This window comes from Aquarana catesbeiana, linkage group LG11, assembly GCF_042186555.1.
Source record: "Aquarana catesbeiana isolate 2022-GZ linkage group LG11, ASM4218655v1, whole genome shotgun sequence".
NCBI classification, from domain to species: domain Eukaryota; kingdom Metazoa; phylum Chordata; class Amphibia; order Anura; family Ranidae; genus Aquarana; species Aquarana catesbeiana.
The window spans coordinates 47,953,083-47,973,922 of NC_133334.1; the positions used below are offsets into that span (position 1 = coordinate 47,953,083).

The window sequence follows — 20,840 nt, forward strand, 5'->3', positions numbered from 1 at the left end:
TGGACAAGGTAAGAGAGAAAAAAAAAAAAAAAGAAGTATATATATATATATATATATATATATATATATATATATATATATATATATATATTCATATTCATTCGAGTATAAGTCGAGTTTTTCAGCACATTTTTTTGTGCTGAAAGTGCCCCCCTCCACTTATACTCGAGTCAAGCACTTTTCTGCAGCAAAAAATTTCATTTTCCGAACCAACTTTGGGGCCATGTATCTCAGGGCCACTAGGTGCTAGGAACCCAAAATTTGGTCTGCAAACACAGTGGACCTGGTACCATAACATATCCAAAGCTGGGGTTCCTAGGGCCAAGTGGCCCCGAGATACGGGGCCCAAAAGCCAGTTCGGAAAATGTCATTCTCTGCTGCAGAAAAGTGCTTGACATTTTCTGAACCGATTTTTGGGGCCCTGTATCTTGGGGACACTTGGTGCTAGAAACCCCAGCTTTAGATATTGTATGGTGCTAGTTCCACTGAGTTTGCACACCAAATTCCTAGCACTAAGTGGCCCCGAGATACGGGGCCCCAAAGTCGGTCAACTGTGTCCATCTGCAGTAATGTCATTTCGGGACCCTTTGGGTTCAGAGACCCCAAATTTTGGCTGAAGCTAGGGGGCATCTAGGAACCCTTAACTACCAAGTTTGAAGTTCGGGGGACCTATGGCTGCAAATGGGCACAGTGAGGCATGCTAATGGGCACAGTGAGGCTGCAAATGGGCATTGTTGACCCTCTTTTCCACTTACAGTAGTTGTGCATTTCTCACCCTCGTCTTATACTCGGGTCACTAAGTTTTTCCCATTTTTTTGTGGTAAATTAGGGCCTTGACTTATACTCGGGAGTGTATATATATATATATATATATATATATATATATATATATATATATATATATATATGTGTGTGTGTGTGTGTGTGTGTGTGTGTGAAGTTCCTCTTTAAACTTACTATAATTTAGAGACCGCACACAACGTCTTGAACGTTTCCCTACAAAGCAGGTGTCCGGTTTGCCATTGTCTTCTTCTCCTGAAAAAGATATGGTGAGATCTTAGTATATGAAATTTAAAGAGGAGCTTCAGTCAGTTCTGGAAAAAGTCAGCAGCTACAAAACCTGCAACTGCTGACTTTTAATAAACAGACACTCACCCGTCCAAGGATCCTGGGCTGTCCTCACCCGGGCGGGTTCTTCACCAGGCTTTTAGGCCCCCAGCGCCGGAATGTTAACAGTGGGCAGCCGGCTGTGACTTCATGTGGCTTTACAGCCGGCTGCACATGAGCGAGCCACGCTGCGCATCGGGGATGGTCCCACAGCTTTCTGGGACCTGTAATGTGGAGAACTTCCGACTGGAAGTTGGAGAGGGCACCTGTCATAACCAGGTCCCTAGACCACCCCCCCCCCCCCCCCAAAAGAAAAGTGTAATCCAATTGTGGCAGAGGAGGAATTGGGAAGGGGGGGGGGGGGCAGAGAAGGAAGAGCTGAACTTCCTCTTTTGAACCCATTTCATCAGAGGACTGCAAGTCTGCAATATATACAATTTTTGTTCTTAGGTTAAAATGCTCTTTAAACGCGGAGCTTTACCCAAAAGAGGACGCTCTGCTTGTTTGCATCCTCCCCCCTCCACTGCCACATTTGGTACTTTTTTGGGGGTGAGGGGTTTGCGGCGTTCTGAGCCGAAAATTCAGCCCCCCTCCAGCCTTGCGGGACCATTCACATAGCGCAGCACGTCTCGCGCATGCACAGTAGGATACCAGCTGAGAAGCCACAGTGCTTCACTGCCAGCTCCCTTACCTGAGATGCCGAAGAATCGGCTCACTTGAGGACATCGCTGGACCCTTGGACAGGTAAGTGTCCTAATATTAAAAATAAGCAGCTACAGTATTTGTAGCTGCGAACTTTAAATTTTCTGGGGGGAGCCCGGAGCTCCTCTTTAATTGTGGGTAACAGAGATTGCAAATATGGTGCAGTTATACTATGCTACCACTAGATGTCGTGGCCATACAATTTGTATTGTATTTCTGTTTTTTTACTGCTTACACGTTCACATTTTTAAGAAATACAATGCGATACATATACACGTATATTGCATACAAGTGCTGTGTATTAAAACTGAAGTGTTTTTAAGATACTCTTATATGTCATGTAATGGGATATAATGGTGTTGAGCTTGAAGGTGTTCATTAAAAATTAATTCCAGCTAATGATATTTTAAACATAGTTACATTCGGTCCAAGATGGAGCAATGTAACTACGTATACCATATCTGGCTGATGCACCTAAATGCTGGAAATCGCTGTAGTAGATACTGCTACTCCAGGTATCTCCGCTTGCTTCTGGGTCCTCAGCGGTTGTCCTGCTCATTCTGAATACAGGAGGTCGGCTGCTCAGTACAGGCGCCATTCAGAGAATGCTTTGCATTTTCAGAAGATGCTCAGCAATGGCAGTCTTCATAACTATCTCAAAATATGACTCTTTTTGGCTCCATTCACACTTGTGCGATTTGTCAGGTGACTTTAAACTTCAACGTCACATGACTAGTCACAGCAACTTTGAAAGGTACCCTTACTACTTTGGTGCGACTATTGAATGTAAGGTCTAACCCAGGGGTATGCAACCTCAGACCTCCAGCTGTTGTGAAACTACAAATCTCATCATGCCTCTGCTTCTAGGAGTCATGCCTGTGATTGTCAGGGTCTTGCAGTGTCTCATGACTTGTAGTTTCAAAACAGCTGGAGGGCCGAGGTTGCCTACCCCTGGTAATCAGATTTACACCGAAAGTCTCTCCAAAGTCGCACACTGGAAAGCGCGAGACTTTGGAGACCCGCTAATGTGCATGGAGCCTAAATCTCACATTATTTATGTGGATTTAAAGGACAGATGTGCATTACATACGTTTTGAAAAGCTCTAGTGTTTTCTGTGACTTAGTACTGTATGGGGACCACACCTGTGTGATTCAGGACTCCTTCTCGGTCCAGAGGAGCAATAGGAGGACAATTCTGTATGCCGGATTTATACCAGAAGAGAAGCACTAAACGTAGACAGGCCCTGATGGAAGAGAAAGAAGTCAAAGGGACAGAACAAGTCAAAATAAGACATTTATAAACATACGGTAAATCTATTGAACACAACTGACATACAGCAAACACCTAAACACAAAATGAATGGTAATTAGTTTGCTAAATAAATGATTGTCATATTTTTAAAAATAAAATACTGCTCTCCCCTTTTTTCATCCTCTATTACATCTCATAACCCCATTTTCAGCTACTTCTTGTCTATATGCAATCCAGTGACGGCTGTGTGTCCTGAACCAGAGAAATCAATTTCTCCATAAGAATCTCCCTGGTCAGCTATTAAGTTTGGACAGTCAAAGCACCTGCAGCTGCCTGAATACCCGAAAAGTGACTGCATTGGATTGGATACAACTAATGTTTGGCTGATTAATATCCACCCGGCTCAGACAATTTTTAAATCAACTTTTGCTGAGTGGAGGAGGTGCCAACAGGACACAATTAGTCAAAATGATGACCACAAGGTGGCAGCATAACCAAAAACAATTACCAAGCAGGAGTCTCCAAACTCTGGCCTATGGGCCACACCCAGCCTGCTACAAGATTTAATTCGGCCAACAGCTAGGGTCAGTGGCGTATCCTCATGTAAACCCATAAAGAATAAAAAAAAAAAACAACACACCACCATGCAAGACAAAAAAGCATAATGAGCTAGTATGAGAAAAAAGAAGAAAAAAGAAGAAAAAAGAAAAAATAGGATTTTTTATTACAGCTTACCTGTAAAATCCTTTTCTTTCGACGGACATCACGGGACACAGAGCCACAGTAATTACTGATGGGTTATATAGGTATCACTAGGTATTGGACACTGGTCACACCCTAATCAGGAAGTTCAACCCCCTATATAACCCCTCCCCTTCCAGGGATACCTCAGTTTTGTAGCAAAGCAGTATAGGTGTATTAGAAGAGGGGCGGGACCTCTGTGTCCCGTGATGTCCGTCGAAAGAAAAGGATTTTACAGGTAAGCTGTAATAAAAAATCCTATTTTCTTTTCTCGGACATCACGGGACACAGAGCCACAGTAATTACTGATGGGATGTCCCAAAGCAATGCCAACTGAGGGGGGGGAATCACAACCAAGTAGGGTGCTATCAGACCTGAGGACCTTGTACCGCTGTCTGCAGCACACTACGCCCAAAGGCGATATCCTCATGCCTTCTCACATCCACCTGATAGAATCTGGTGAATGTATGAACTGAAGACCAGGTTGCGGCCTTGCAGATCTGAGCCATAGAGGCCCGGTGATGCACTGCCCAAGAAGCACCAATAGCCCTTGTGGAATGTGCCTTGATCTGAAACGGGGGAACCTTCCGTTTCAAACCGTAAGCTTGAATAATCAACTGTCGAATCCATTTAGAAATGGTCGCTTTTGACGCTGCCTGTCCTCTATTGGGACCCTCCGGCAGCACGAACAAGACATCCGTCTTGCGAATCTGAGCAGTTGCCTCCAGATAGGTCTTGACTGCTCTTACTACATCCAAAGAATGTAATGACCTTTCTTCCGAAGAACAAGGTTCTGGAAAAAAGGAAGGTAGCACAATGTCTTGGTTTAGATGAAAATCTGAAACCACCTTCGGTAAAAAACTAGGATGAGGGCGCAGTACCACTCTATCCTTGTGTATAATCAAGTAAGGCTCTTTACAGGAAAGAGCTGCTATTTCTGATACTCTTCTAGCAGAAGAGATAGCTACCAGGAAAATTAGTTTCCTCGTCAGTAAGACCAAAGGAATCTGACGTATTGGTTCAAAAGGTTGTTTTTGTAACACCGATAGAACCAAGTTCAAGTCCCAGGGGTTTAGGGGCGCCTTAACCGGAGGATTAAGACGCATCACCCCCTGTATAAAGTTTCGGATCAGAGAATGCGAAGCAAGCGGCCGTTGAAACAACACTGATAAGGCCGACACCTGGCCCTTGATGGTACTCAAGGCCAGCTTCATCTCTAATCCTAATTGTAGAAAATTCAGAATTCTACCTATGACATATTTCCTGGGATGCCAACCCCTGGATTCACACCAGGATACATAAGCTTTCCAGACTCTATGATAAATCATTCTGGAAGCTGGCTTCCTTGCATTGATCAAGGTAGATATGACAGGACCTGAAAGCCCACGATTTTTCAGAACGTGGGATTCAATAGCCCACCCGTCAAATCTAGCATTTGTAAGGCAGGCTGGAACACCGGACCTTGAGCTAACAGGTCTGGGTGTATCGGTAGGGTCCGCCGGGAACCCACCATCATCCCTGCTATTTCTGCTTATCAGGTTCTTCTGGACCAAACGGGGGCCACCAGAAGTGCCGACTTCCCTTCTTGCCTGAGTCTGCGAAGGAGCCGTGGCAGTAGCAGAATGGGAGGGAATGCATAAATCGGTGAGAACCGATGCCACGGAATCACCAACGCATCCGTCCTGCCTGCAAGAGGATCCCAGGCAACCGGTAGGAAGGATTTCCCCTTCTGTAGGTTTTCGGGTATGAGCCATCAACTGAGGCTCTGACGCATCGCATGTGATAGGTGCATTGGAAAGTTTAATGCCTGCACCTTCCTGTTCCAGGTCAACAGAATACTGTGTTGCAACAGTTCTGCTTGGAACTGGGCATAGGGAACTGCTTCGAATGAAGCCACCATCTTCCCCTGCAGCCTCATATAAAGGCGGACAGAAAGACCCTTCTTGGCCCTGACTGTCAGAATCAGCTCCCTTAGAGCAGTGATCTTTGCCTGCAGACACTTCAGTTAAGCAGGAAAACTGGGCACATATAGGCCTGCATCTCTGATGCCTATTGATATCAGAAATTCTCCTCCCTGCAGGACGGAGATTACTGTCTGAATTGATTCCAAACAAAAGGACTGCATCCTTAGGAATCGTTTCAGATCTCTCAAATCCAAAACGGGGCTGTCGTCCCCATTTGGTTTTCGGACCATAGAAAGATTGGAACAGAGTCTCAATCCTTGATCCTTTGTGGGAACCACCACAATGACCTCTTGCGACAAAAGTCGCTTTATCGCTAGAAGGAGCGACTGCTTCTCTTCTGGCTTTCTGGGAACACCTGATCTGAGGAAATGAGGAGAGGGACATTCTTGGAACTCCAGTCTGTACCCTAAGGTTACCGTGGAGATCACCCATCTGTCCTGGAAGTCCTTCTGCCAGGGCCCTGAGAGCTGCAGCAGTCTTTCCCCCACTCGAGCGAGCGGGGCGCCCCTTCATGAAGAGGTCTTAGTGTCTTGCTTAGAAGACCTTTTCCCCCAGGATTTCTTGTGTCCCTGGGGTTGACTCTTGTTTCTTGCCCCAGACGGAGGAGACCGTCGTGACTGCCTGGAGGCTGATGCCCCTGGCGCTGGGGAAAGAGTCCGTTTAAAAGAGGGACGCTTACTCTTCTTCTTATCAGGTAAGAGAGTGCTTTTCCCACAGGAGATCGTCTTGATATAATTATCCAAGTCCTCTCCAAACAACCTTTCACCACGGAAGGGAAACCCAGCTAGAAGCTTCTTACATGGTGCTTCGGCTGACCAGTTTTTCAACCATAAGATACTACGTATAGGCACCAACCCAAGCAAGAGGCGAGAGGTTTGCACGATAGAATCTCTAATGGCGTCAACAGCATAACATAAAGCCGCAGGAAGGTTAGCAAACCCCTGGGCCTGCTGTTCAGGTAATACTTTGATGACCTGTTTAACATGGTCTCTTAAGTATTGACAGACTCCAATCGCTGCTACTGCAGGTTGGGCCACTGATCCTGCTAAAGAGAACACATCTTTCAATAAGAAGTCCATCTTTTTATCCACAGGATCTTTGAGCATCTGAGCGTTGTCTACAGGACAAGTCAGATTACTATTTACAGAGGAAATGGCCGCATCAATGGCCGGTATTCCCCACCTCTTGATAAACTTTTCTTCCATAGGATAAAGTGTAGAAAACTTTCTCGGCGGAAGAAATCGCTTATCTGGGTGATCCCACTCAGAATAAAGCAGCTTTTCAAGTAAATTATGAACAGGAAAAGCATGTGCTGCTTGGAAAGGTTTCAGTGACCCCAAAGCAGAAGAGGTTTCTGTAGTAGTTTCAGGTATGGGCAACTTAAATGTGGAACGGACCAAACCAGTGAGGATCTGCACTAAGACTTTCTCCTCTTGGGAAGTCGCAGAGGGTCGCTCTCCACCTGAATCCTCCGAAGAGGAATCATCTGTCCCATCCCGATCCTCTGAAAGGGATTCATCTCCTTTATCCCAGAGCTCCTCTGACTGAGGGTCTTGGGGAGCAGAGGAAGGCCTTGTGCGTTTTCTTTCACTGAGTGAAGATGTAATCGCGGCCATTAGTTTTTTCTCTAATCCAGAAATGGTTGAGGAAAAAACTTCTTGTGTAATATACACAGGGGCTGAAGTGCCGGCAGCAGATGTAGCCCCTAACCCCAATGGCTCTCCCTGTCCAGCTGCCCCTGGTCCCTCAGGAGGGGATGGTGTAGTAGACAGGGGGTCCTCAGAACCTGAATGAGACCCCCTAGTGCCTCTGGTTCTTGGGGTGCTTGAACCTCTTCTACCCATAGTGCAAAGCAACAAGGTGTGAGGTATCAAAAATGAACACTGACTGCTGAGCGATGTAGTCTGGCTAAAAGCCTTGCTACCAAATGCCCAATCCGGTGTTCTTTAGTGAATGCAGCCTAGGGGAATGCCTGTGTCCCACCTTACATGTGACTGTCAGCTCTGTGTCTCTCCAAAGCTCAGAGCACCTGTACAGTGTGCTTTAAATAGCCATGCTTTCTGGCACTGTGGGCGTCTGGGCACGCTGACGCTGTGCTGACGCCCCGCCCCCCCCTTCCCCCCCTCGTTTTTGAAAAACGAGCGCTTCCCGCGCGAGCCGACCCTTTCTGACAATCCTGAAGGGAGGCTGGGGTTGGGGGAATAAGGAGGAGGCCGGCAGTGATGGGCCCTGCATCGCAATGCGGCTTCAGTGGCGGCGGCGGTAGCGGCTGTGACAGTGCGGTCTCACCCGCCTTACAGCATACCTGAGTCTTTCCCTAGCCTGGGGGGGACCATCCCAGCAGAGAAAACCCCCCACCATCTACCTTTGGAGCTGGAGGAAGAGCCAGTGCAGCGGACGCTGAGACAGATCAAACATGAGAAGGTTTGTGCTCTTGGCCGCCCCCGGTGGTCACAATAGGCACAGCATGCATTCACCTTAAAGGAGAAAAGCCACTAGAATTAAAATTCTGTGGAATCTCCTCTTACCTTATCCAGGCCGCAGGGTTCAGTTTACACAGACCCAGCCTTCGCCTCTCACGGTGGGCTCCGTTTGTGAAAAACCGTCAGAGACTGGGGCCCCCATCAGTAGGGGAATCCTTCAGTTCTGGGCCTGTAAAGCACCTCGCCAGAAATTAGGAAGTTTAAAGCCATTTTCTGATCCGCGGGTCCAGCTCTCTAAAAAGAGAAGCGTTACAGGTAAAACCTCGTTTCTTCGGACACGAGGCCCGGGTACCATCCAATTCGGCCATGAAAAGACACTTTGAATGGATCCGGTCGCCTGGCTTGCCCCAGTATAGGATCTTAGAATATTCCTTTTGGAGCTTCAGCACAGGACATCTTTGCACGTCCATCACCTAAGACACTCGTGTAAAAACTGAGGTATCCCTGGAAGGGGAGGGATTATATAGGGGGTTGAACTTCCTGATTAGGGTGTGACCAGTGTCCAATACCTAGTGATACCCTATAACCCATCAGTAATTACTGTGGCTCTGTGACCCGTGATGTCCGAGAAAAGAAAAGAAGAAAGAAGAAAGAAGAAAGAAGAAGAATAAGAAGAAAGAAGAAAGAAGAAGGAAGAAGGAAGAAGAAAGGAGGAGGAGAGAGTAAAAAAAAGGAGCATAAAATAAAAGAATACAATATAATAGAATGAAATAGAACAAAAAAAAAAAAAAAAAAAAATCGAATTTCAAATAGAATTATTTAGAATAGAATAGAATTTTGAATAGAACAGAAAAGAATATAGAATAACACACACACACACACACACACACACACACACACACACACACACACTAGAGAGAATATAACCATCTTCTGAAATTTGAATGGAATTCAATTCGACGGAATTAAGGAAAATTCAAATCAAGTTTGAATAAATGAAACGAATTCCGAAAACGAATAAAATGAATTTAACTAAACAAATTTATGTAAATAACGAATAAAAAACAACAAAAAAAAAAATTTCTAATTCATTCTATTTGTCTAATAAGTGATATACATACATTAAATACAATTGCATTGCCTATATAACTAGTGACTAGTGGAGGCAGCACAACGTCCTTACTTGAGCAGCTGGATAAGTAAAATAGCAGCCCATCTCGTCCCATCGCCCCACACCCTTGCTGATCCAATTTCGAGGAAGACCTCCAGACTTTCCAAGATGCTAAGCCAGTTGAGAAGACGTTGCCGGGGTTCATCCTGTAAATGAGGGCAGGACAAGGACAAAATGAGTCCCATCCACCTAATAGAATACCTAGAAGGACTACTCCAGGGGAGCTTACAATCTAATACACACACAAGATAATTTATACAGATTTAAATGAAAAAAGACCATCTAAATACATGAAATGCATGGATGCAAAAGGGTTTATAATTCTGTTTGGCCGCTTCTATGATCCATTAGTTCATCCCTAAGCTGTGAATATTAGTGGGGTTGCAGTGACCTTATGATTCCATCCAACGTTCCTGTAATCTAATTTTACATTTTTTTATTTTTATCAATGCCAAACACATTTTAGGATTATAGGCCCTTTCACACTGATGCACTTTTTATGCGTTCCCATTGACAATTAAAGAAGCCTTTTTTTTGTGCTTTCGAAAAACTGCACGAAAGATGCAGCATGCAAGACTTTTCAAAGCGCAGCGCACCTGCAGTGTGAACAATTACATAGGATTTAATGGGGAATAGATTTCAGTGTGAAAAAGGGGCCTATGCTGTTTGTTTTTTTTTTTTATTTTCTTTTTTGTTCAAATTTTCATAAAAATAGACAAAAAAAAAAAAAAAGTATGAAAAAACAACCACAAAATTGTAACATAACACATGATAAGTGTATACAATATTCCAGAAGGAAGGATCAAGAAAATACAACAGGCAACAATGACCACGCAATAATCCAAAGGACTGATCACAATCTAGAGAGAATGAGTAAATTATATAAAATATACACATCGATCATGTACCAGTGGTATGACCATGAAAACCACCTTATTTAAGAAAAGAAAAAACAAAAAGGATGCTGTCAATCTATGATGCTATAAGGCACCAAACTAGAGATGCACCGAAATTTCTGCAGCCGAAAATGGTGTTATCAGCATTTTGCCGATAAGAGTGCCCCGCCAGCGGCCGAAAAGCTCTGCAAAAACGACGGTAAAGCGCCACTAAAAATAGCGTTGCTTTACCGCCAACACCCCCAACTCCCCAGTGTGAAAAGTAGCCTTAAAAGTGGTTGTAAAGTCAGAAGGTTTTTTATCTTAATGCATTCTATGCATAGTATAACAAAACATCCTGTGTGCAGCAGCCCCTCGAATACCTACCTGAGCCCCAGCGACATCCACGAGCATCTCAGCCGTCCGAAAATCTCTCTCCTGATTGGCTGAGACACAGGAGAGGCGCCATTGGTTCCCACTGCGGTCAAAGTTGGCTAGCCAATCAGGAGAGAGGGGGGGGCGGAGCAAGGCCACGGCTCTGTGTCTGAATGGACACAGGGAGCTGTGACTCAGCTCGGGTGCCCCCATAGCAAGTTGCTTGGGGGGGGCACGCAACAGGAGGGAGGGGCCAGGATCACAGAAGAGGCACCCGAGAAGAGCAGGATCAGGGCTGCTCTGTGCAAATCCACTGCAACAGAGCAAGTAAGTATAACATGTTTATTATTTTTATGGGAAAAAAAACAAGACTTTACAATCACTTTAAGGACCAAGCCTATTTCTGACGTTTGTTGTTTGCAAGTCAAGTATTTTTTGCTTGAAATTGACTTAGAACCCCCGAACATTATATATATATTTTTTTTTAAGCAGAGACCCTAGAGAATTAAATAGAGATCATTGCAATATTTTATGTCACACGCATTTGTGCAGCGGTCTTACAAATCAATTTTTTTGGGAAAATTTTTTTTTTTTAATTCAAAAAAGTAAAACCACACACACAGTAAAAAGTTATTTTGTATAATGTGAAAGATAGACCGCTTCGTCAGGAGGAATAATGTATAAAACAGAATGATCAAATAAGACACAAGGGCATATAATCAAAGAATTTCAAAATGCATATTATATACATAGAGCTCAGCGGTAATGTTGAGAGGTTGCTTACCCAACAGGTCAATCGCCAGGTACAAAGCCCAGCTGCTCAATAGGTTCCCTCCCGTGGCGGACAAAGGGGGGATTATGCAGAAATTGAATCTAGATAGGGGTAGGAATAGATATATACAGTATGGTTGTAAAGTAATACCCATATGGGGATTGTATAGTGCACTGGGAGGGGAAGGGGGAAGGGGAATGGGTGAATGACCAAAGTGGGAGAAGAAGAGGTGGGGGGGGGCGCAAGGGGAAAAGGGAAGGTTGGGGAAATGGGGGTGAGGGGGGTAGGGGGAAAAAAAAAAAGAAAGAAGGGGGGGGGGGGAGAGAGAATTACTCTCACCCCCATCCCCCCCCACCTCCTTCACACCCCCACTAAACCAACCCCCCCCCCCCCAACCACCCAGTTCCCAATAACAAACGTCCCCCTCCTCCCTTTGTCCCCCCCCCTTTTCTTCTCCCGCTTTGGTCATTCACCCGTCCTCCTTTTTTCCCCCCTCCCCTTGGGGTTAGGTTTGTTTTATAGAGGATTCCTCCTGACGAAGCTCTCTATGTACCGTGAAACTAGCAGAGGACTGGTTAATCTATGAGAAAACCCCATCAACAGATACCTCTTGGGGAAACCTTTGAGTATTTGCATACTGTTTTTTTAAACCTTTTATTGTGATCTATGTATGTCTTTTTACATGTAATAAATGATTTAATTTTTATCTAAGATTTATTTTTGTGTATCAGTACCGAGATAGTCCACCAGAAAACCTTGTGGGTTGGAGTATATATGTTTGGTCAGCCTCAGCAACGGTCCTCACGCTCCCTTCCCTTTTCTCCTATATCATTTTTGGATGATGGTACTTTTTTATGCCTAGGTTTAGGCCTTGATATTTGAGGCTATACTCAAAAATTTCCTACAATTATATATAAAAATATATAGATTTTTTAAAAACTGTCATTTTCGGTTTTAAGCCAAATGCATCCTGCATTTTCGGTTTTGGCTGCAAAATATGTCTATTCAATGCACCTCTAGGTCGAACCTAAACACTTTCAATTTGTATGAAAATCAGGTAGGTCCTTGCACTAGGTTGAAGGTCAATCTAAAAGAAATTGAATAGAAAAAAAAAAAAAATAATACAGAATGTATGGGAAGCCTAAGCCAGAAAATATGTAGATGAAATTTCTAGGCCATGCCATGCAGCAAAAGGGTGAATCATAGAACTGGCCAAGCAGAATTTAAGCCATAACATTATGACCAAGATATGGTGAAAAATACTCCTGCGCTTGTGAGATCGTTTGCTGTAAAACAAAGGTAGTATTGTAGTCAGTGGTAGGACTGGGGGAGATGATGGAGCGTGTCCCGCTGCCTTAGCTGACCAGGGGTGGTCTGGAAAGGACTGTTTAGTAGGAAGTGGATGGAAGGCGCGTGATCAGACGCTTACATCAAGAAATGTATGGTTTATTTATGTAAAAGAATACAGACATATAGTCATATAGATATAAAATCATACAAATACTACATAATATTATAAAAAAAAGGAAAAACAGGTAACAAAATGAGTACTAGGAAGTTAAAATTGGGGTGTGCCCATATTGAGGCAGGTATTTAAGAAAGACTTCCTACTAAACATAACATTATGACCACCTGCCTAATCTTGAGTAGGTCCCCCATTTGCCGCCATAACAGCCCTGACCCATCGCGGCATGGACTGCACTAGACAAAGCATCACGCTGCCAACTCCGGCTTGTGTTCTTCCCATAGTACATCCTGGTGTCATCTCTTCCCCAGGTAAGTGAGGCGCACAACCCAGCCATCCACATGATGTAAGAAAACGTGATTCATCAGACCAGGCCTCCTTCTTCCATTGCTCTGTAGTCCAGTTCTGATGCTCAGGTGCCCTTTGTAGGCACACTTGGCTGTGGGCACCCTGACCGGTCTGTGGATACACAGCCCCATACCCAGCAAACTGAGATGCCCATTTTTTTCTGCTTTCAACACATCAACTTCATGGGCAACATGTTTACTTGCTAGCCAATTATTCCAACCCCCTTCCAGATCCCATTGCAATGAGATCAGGTTATTCACTTTGACATTTTAGGCCTAAAGATTTTGGAGAGCAGAGACCATGGAGAATAAAATGTTGGCGATGCACTGTGTGTTCTGACACCTTTCTATGTGAACCAAAATTCACTTGTTCAGCAATCTGAGCTCCAATAGCTCTGCTATTGGAGAGGACTACAGCCTTTGTTACCCAATGTCATAGCTCCCAACTGTCCCTGATTTCAAGGGACCGTCCCTGATTTGGAGAAATGTCCCTCATTCCTCCTCATTTGTCCCTCATTTTGGTCTGATCTATATAGCTGTATATAAAATGCACTTTTTATCTATCAAAAAGTGTTTTCCAGCACTAAACCTTTCATCTTATTTCTAAATTGCTGCATTTGTAAAATTCCAAAAGCCAATATAAAGAAATAGTAGTGGTAAAAAAAAAAAAAAAAAAAAAAAAAAAAAAAAAAGCACTTGTGGGTTTAACCAATCTTGTTTTTTTGTACAATTCCCCTTTAAGGGGGTGTGGCAAGGGGTGTGTCCTATGCCTGCATACTTTTGCTGATAGGTGTCCCTCATTCCCATCTCAAAAAGTTGGGAGGTGTGTCCAATGTGCATCAGTGAGCCTTGGCGGCCTGTGACCCGGTCACCGGTTCTCCTTCCTTGGACCACTTTTGGTCGGTCCTGACCACTGCAGACCGGAAACATCCACAAGAGCTGCAGTTTTGGAGTTGCTCTGATCCCGTCATCCAGCCATTAAAATTAATTAAAATCATTTGAATCCTTACACTTTCCCCATTTTTTTTTTTTACTCCAAACACATCAACTTTAGGGACAACATGTTCACTTGCTGCCTTATAAATCCCACCCACTTTCAGGTGCCATTGTAACAAGATAATGAATGTTATTCACCTTACTGGTCAATGATCATAAGGTTATGGCTGATCAGTATATATGCATTTCCAATGAGTGATTAGCTACCAGATTTGTGTGACCGTGTGTAGAGTTCCATGCAACTTATGGGATTTGGATGGTTTTGGATTGGAAGCTGAGCAGTGGGGGGAGGGGTGGGGGGTTCCTGAAGATGCAAATACCATACAGACAGTAATCCTGGTGGAATGTGACCCAAGAATTCAGTGCTGACCCCACTAATGCCATACAAGCACTCCGGGAATGGTGCCCCTCCCCCCTCCAACACAGAGATCTACGCTAACAACCCCCTCCATCCACCCAAGACATATTAACTGGGTGCCCATAGACCTTACAATCATTGCCCAATCCGGTAGGAGGAAAATGCTGCAAAACAAAAAGTTTCCTTCCTTTTCTCCAGATAAATGATTGGCGCTCGGTGACAGAGATTCACCGACATCCTAGAAAACCTTTGCTGGACGGAACGAGCACTTGTGATACTCAGAAGCATCCATGATCACTTCTACAGCAAAGTACATAACATATGTGGCTGCTATTATTAGATAGGTATCCAGGCAACAAGCGACAGGGACCTATTTATGTCATCCAGCAAGTGCTGCAATGGTGCTACAAAACTAAATATGTTGAATTTCTCTCAATATGAGGATTTCCTTTAATCCTCTAGAGCAGAGATGTCAAACTCAATTTCATCCTGGGCCACATCAGCATTATGGGTGTATCTGTAAGACTATATAAAATTTATTCAGAGCTTTTTTTTTCCCCCCAGAGAATAGGTGCAGGAACTCAACCTCACCCCCCCTCCACCGCACCACAACAGTGGGCGTGGCCTAATTGCAGTAACAGTGGGAGGATCTTAACTGCTGGGCCACACAGAGGAGACCTGTCAAGTGACTTAACCGCCTGACAAGTCACGCTTCATGTATTGCAATAGAACCTAATAGGAGCGACTAAAGTCGCTCTAACTTAGAAAAAGGTTCCTGTTCTACTTTGGGGTGACTTTACAGAAGTCAAATATCAGCCATACTATCTGTATGGCTGAAATCGTATCGCACGGACATCGATTGCACTACAGTGCGAATCATATGCGATCTCACTAGTGTGAACCGACACTTAAGGCCTCACTTTCAGTTTTGACTGGAGGGTAACTTTAAAGCTGCATGAAACTCTCTCAATCAGCATTAACATTTTTTTTTTATTCCTTATGTTGCTAGCCTTAGCAAATAGATAGGAAGGTCGATTATATGTAACCTGTTGTATTAATATATATATATATATATATATATATATATATATATATATATATATATATATATATACACACACACACACACTGACATGGCAGTGTACAATAATGATACATATCGATTGTGCACCATAAACAGGTGGTATATAAATCTTGCAAATGAATTCTGACGCGTTTCGACCCCCTTGGGTCTTCTTCAGAGGATTTGGTGTAATGTAAAATGTTAACATATATTGTAATTCTCCATTGGTAGTAATGGAGACCAATGGAGAATTACAATATTCTGCTGTACCAAATCAAGTTCATGTAGGCGATTTGGTATTTTCGGTTAGGGGGTGAGTGTGTGCCTACCACCCCACCTGTGCTGTTATTTACTACAGCACAAGCCAATCTGCGGGTCCCAATGATTTATGGCCAAAACCCTATCCACTGAGCAGGCTGATGACAGGTCTGTGTCCGCTCCGCTATGTAGAGTGGATATAGACACAGGCTACTCTCCTCTATCAATCGGATGGAAACAGACTGCCTGTCCATTTCTATTATATGCGATCCCCCAGACGGATGTGGGAATAGATCCACCATCCGTCTGTTTTTGGTGGACAGGATCAGATTGGATCGGATGGAGACGTGTGTCCGCTGACATCCGCCGCTCCATAGAAGAGACTGGAGGGTCCGATCAGATCCACCTGAAAAACTGACTGGCGGACCTGATCGGATCACCCATGTGAAAGGGGCCTTAGTGTCACAGTCCCACTATAAGTTGCTGATCGGCGCCATTACCAGTAGGAGAAAAAAAAAAAAAAAAAAAAGGAAGAAGAAATATACAGTGGAACCTCGGATTGCGAGCGTTTCGCAATACAAGCCATTTAAAAATAAAAAAAATAAAAAATTCTGACTTGTGTTGCCTCGCAAGATGAGCAGGATCCAAGCCTCTGGGGTGTGCAGTACCGCATTTGGCCAGGAGGTGCAGGAGGCGCTGGTGACACCCAGAGACTCTCAGAGACACACGGAGACACTCGGTTCCCGAGTGGTCTCCAGGCGCCCCCCCACATCTCTGGTCTCACGCGGTACTGCATAGATAAGCAGTGGCTGTGGAACGGATTATCCGAGTTTCCATTATTTCCTATGGAGAAACTCGTTTTGATATAGGAGTGCGTTGGATTACAAGCATTCTTCTAGAACAAATTATGCTCATAATCCAAAAGGTATTACTGTAGATCCCACATTTTTTTATTTTTTTTTTTTTAGACACTATAAGTCCTCATGCACACGGACGTTTTTACAGCTGCTTTTTTGAGCTTTTTTTTGCAGCTTAAAAAGGCCTGTCTATGTTAGTTTATGGCTTCATGCCCACCTAGGCGTTTTTGAGCTGCAAGTGGCATAGGCGTTTTTAAGCTGTAAAAAAATCCCAGGACCAGTGGGTTCTGAGAGACGTTTTTCAGCTGTAAAAACGCTCTAACGCTGAAAAACGCTCAAAAACGTCATTCATCAACGTTTTTGAACGTTTTTGATCCATTGAAAAAAAAAAAAAAAAAAATGCTAAAAAACGCTAATGCGGAAAAACGCTCAAAAACGCTATTGCAAAAACGCTGAAAAAAGTTTAAAAAAAATCACTGCAAAGATACTGGCGTTTTCATAACGTTATTTTAACAGCCTGTGTGCATGAGGGCTAACTTTCATGCACACATGTATTATTAAATATGTTTTACAGCAGAAAAGTAAAAAAATTAAGTTTTTTTTCTCCAACATTTTCTGTCTTTTTTTGCCTATATAATAAAAACCTCAGTGGTGATAAAATACCACCAAAAAAAAAGCTCTATTTGTATGAAAAAAAAAAAGGGGGGATATAAATGCTGTTTGTGTACAGTGTTGCATGACTGCGCAATTACCAGTAAAAGTAACGCAGTGCTGAATGCAAAAATTGGCCTGGTCATGAAGGGGGGGGGGGGTAAACCTTCCAGAGCTGAACTGTTTAGGGTCTCAAACTGGTGGCCCTCCAGCTGTTGCAGAACTACAAGTCCCATGAGGCATTGCAAAGCTGACAGTTACAAGCATGACTCCCACAGGCAGAGGCATGATGGGACTTGTAGTTCTGCAACAGCTGGAGGGCCGCCAGTTTGAGACCCCTGAAAGAAAAAAGAAAAGTAAAAGAAAAAAAAAGACCCCAGTACTCACAGTGGGGGGAGGTTTCAGCAGCTCCTTCCTCAGGATCCCGTCATTCAGTAAGGCCAGAAGATTGGAAGATGAATAAACTGACACAGAAAAAAAAAAAGGTTAGAAGAATCAGCCAATAGAAGAATCAGCCAATAGAAGAAACTGATTCAGATATAAAATACACCAATTATCTCAGCCCTGTAATTAATATTTTTTTGAAGGTACATTTTTAATGCAAACAGTGTAAATACCTCGTATTTTATTATACAGGATTTATATAGTGCAGTGCTTTACAACATCAGCCTCTTGAGGTCCTTGTACAGCAAAGCTCGGACTGAGAGAAGTAGAAGCAGCACAGAGAGCCACAGCCACCTGTGTTGCAGGGCTCATGTGCAAACTAGGAATGCTGATAGGAGTGTAGAGAAGAGGGACAGAAAGATGAGCTCATCTGTCTGCTGCTTCTCCTTTTCACTGTCCAATCACAGTCTGGGGGAGGAACCAGACCTGCAAGTGTTACTTAACTGCAGCAGAGAAAAGTCTGCTCTCCTGCCAGACAGGACTGTGCTGTGTGGCAGAGCTGTGTAAATCTCAAAACTGGATGAACAGGAGTACAAATCCTTTGGCAGGTAAAACAGCTATAATGAATTCATTTAATTTGTGTATTTAGCGGTTTGCCTGGAAATCAACTTTAATTAAAAAAGCAAAACACCAAACTAAGGATCCTTTTTTGGAATTTGAAAGTTAGAGTCCCGTGACGAAAAATAAAGATTTGTATCCTTATGTAATGCTTTGTGAATTGAGCCCCAGCTTATCTACACAACTCCCAGCACCATTCCTCTCCTGTTTATGTATGATCATATCCTAAACCATGACTGCGAGAGTTTTCTCTAACTTCCTGTTGTGTCTCCCAGGGCAGGAAGTGAAGGGAAATCTCCTCATTAGGACAACTATGGCAAAAAATAAATAAACAAAAGAAAAGAAACACACACATACAACACCCACAGATGTGTAAACCACTCCTTACTTTATGTACAATGTAAAACAAGGGGGAGATTTACTAAACCTGGAGCACATAGAATCTTGTACAGCTGTGCACAGTAACCAATCAGCTACTAGGTTTGATTGTCAAAGCTTAAATTAAACAAGCTGATTGGTTACCTTGCAGAGTTCCCCCTAGGGCTTTGTTTTATACAGTGCCTTGAAATTTTCCACATTTTGTCATGTTACAACCAAAAACATAAATATGTTTTATTGGGATTTTATGTGATAGACCAACATAAAGTGCCACATAATTGTGAAGTGGAAGGAAAATGATAAATGGTTTTCCAAATATGTGAAAAGTGTGGTGAACATTTGTATTCACCCCCCTAAGTCAATACTTTGTAGAACCAACTTTCACTGCAATTACAGCTGCAAGTCTTTTTGGGGATGTCTCTACCAGCTTTGCACATCTAGAGAGTGACATTTTTGCCCATTCTTCTTTGCAAAATAGCTCAAGCTCTGTCAGATCATGTCTTGCCACAGATTCTCAATTGGATTTAGGTCTGGACTTTGACTGGGCCATTCTAACACATGAATATGCTTTGATCTAAACCATCCCATTGTAGCTCTGGCTGTATGTTTCAGGTCATTTTCCTACTGGAAGGTGAACCTCCGCCCCAGTCGCAAGTTTTTTGCAGACTCTAATGCCGTGTACACACGGGCAGACTTTTCGGCAACAAAGGTCCGACAGTCTTTTCGACGGACTTTTGACAGACTTCCGAACGGAATTGCCTACACACCATCACACCAAAGGCCGACGGATTCGTACGTGATGACCGGACTAAAATAAGGAAGTTTATAGCCAGTAGCCAATAGCTGCCCTAGCGTCGGTTTTCGTCCATCGGACTAGCATACAGACGAGCGGATTTTTCGATAGGAACCGGGTCCGGCGGAGTTCCGACGTAAAGATTTGAAACATTCCAAATCTAAAGTCCGTCAGATTTTCAACAGAAACAGTCTGCTGAAGCCCACACGCGGTCGGATTGTCCGCCGGATTCGGTCCGTCGGACCAGTCCGGTCAAAAAGTCAGCTCGTGTGTACACGGCATAACAAGTTTTCTTCTAAGATTGCCCTGTATTTTGCTCCATCCATCTTCCCATCAACTCTGACCAGCTTCAGTGCCCCTGCTGAAGAAGAAGCTTAGAAGCATCCCCACAACATGATGATGCCACCACCATGTTTCACGGTGGGGATGGTGTGTTCAGGGTGATGTGCTGTATTAGTTTTCCTCCACACATAGAGTTTTGCTTTTAGGCCATAAAGTTCAATTTTGGTCTCATCTGACCAGAGCACCTTCTTCCACATGTTTGCTGTGTCCTCCACATGGCTTCTCACAAACTGCAAACAGGACTTCTTATGGCTTCCTTTCAACAATGGCTTTCTTCTTGCCACTCTTCCATAAAGGGCAGATTTGTGGAGAGCACGACTAGTGCCCCGTACACACGGTCGGACATTGATCAGACATTACGACAACAAAATCCATGGATTTTTTCCGACAGATGTTGGCTCAAACTTGTCTTGCATACACACGGTCACACAAAGTTGTCGAAAAATCCGATCGTTCTGAACGCGGTGACGTAAAACACGTACGTCGGGACTATAAATGGGGCGGTAGCCAATAACTTTCGCCTCTTAATTTATTCTGAGCATGCGTGGCACTTTGTGCGTCGGATTTGTGTACACACAATCGGTTAATTTAACCGATCGGATTTTGTTGTTGGAAAATTTTATAGCCTGCTCTCAAACTTTGTGTGTCGGAAATTCCGACGGAAAAAGTCTGATGGAGCCCACACACAATTGGAATTTCCGACAGCACAGTCCGATCGCACTTTTTCCGTCGGAAAATCCGAGTGTGTGTACGTGGCATAATAGTTGTCCTGTGGACAGATTCTCCCACCTGAGCTGTGGATCTCTGTAGCTCCTCCAGAGTTACCATGGTCCTCTTGGCTGCTTCTCTGATTAATGCTCTCCTTGCCTGGCCTGTCAGTTTAGGTGGACGGTCATGTCTTGGTAGATTTGCAGTTGTGCCATACTCTTTCCATTTTCAGATGATGAA

At 43.8% G+C, this 20,840-nt stretch overlaps 1 protein-coding gene across 2 annotated transcripts in view; it reads right to left on the bottom strand.

Annotated features, from left to right (window-relative positions):
* PEX16 (peroxisomal biogenesis factor 16) overlaps positions 1-20,840 on the bottom strand; it is a 49,038-nt gene that overhangs the window by 21,480 nt on the left and 6,718 nt on the right. Inside the window, exons 3-6 of one of the 2 annotated variants that reach the window (XM_073604264.1) lie at positions 17,765-17,841; positions 9,373-9,506; positions 2,953-3,053; positions 958-1,035 (exon numbers count right to left, since the gene is read on the bottom strand). In XM_073604264.1, coding sequence (XP_073460365.1) covers positions 958-1,035; positions 2,953-3,053; positions 9,373-9,506; positions 17,765-17,841 — 390 coding nt within the window. The remainder of the gene's footprint in view (positions 1-957; positions 1,036-2,952; positions 3,054-9,372; positions 9,507-17,764; positions 17,842-20,840) is intronic. The other variant, XM_073604265.1, reaches the window with a different exon arrangement.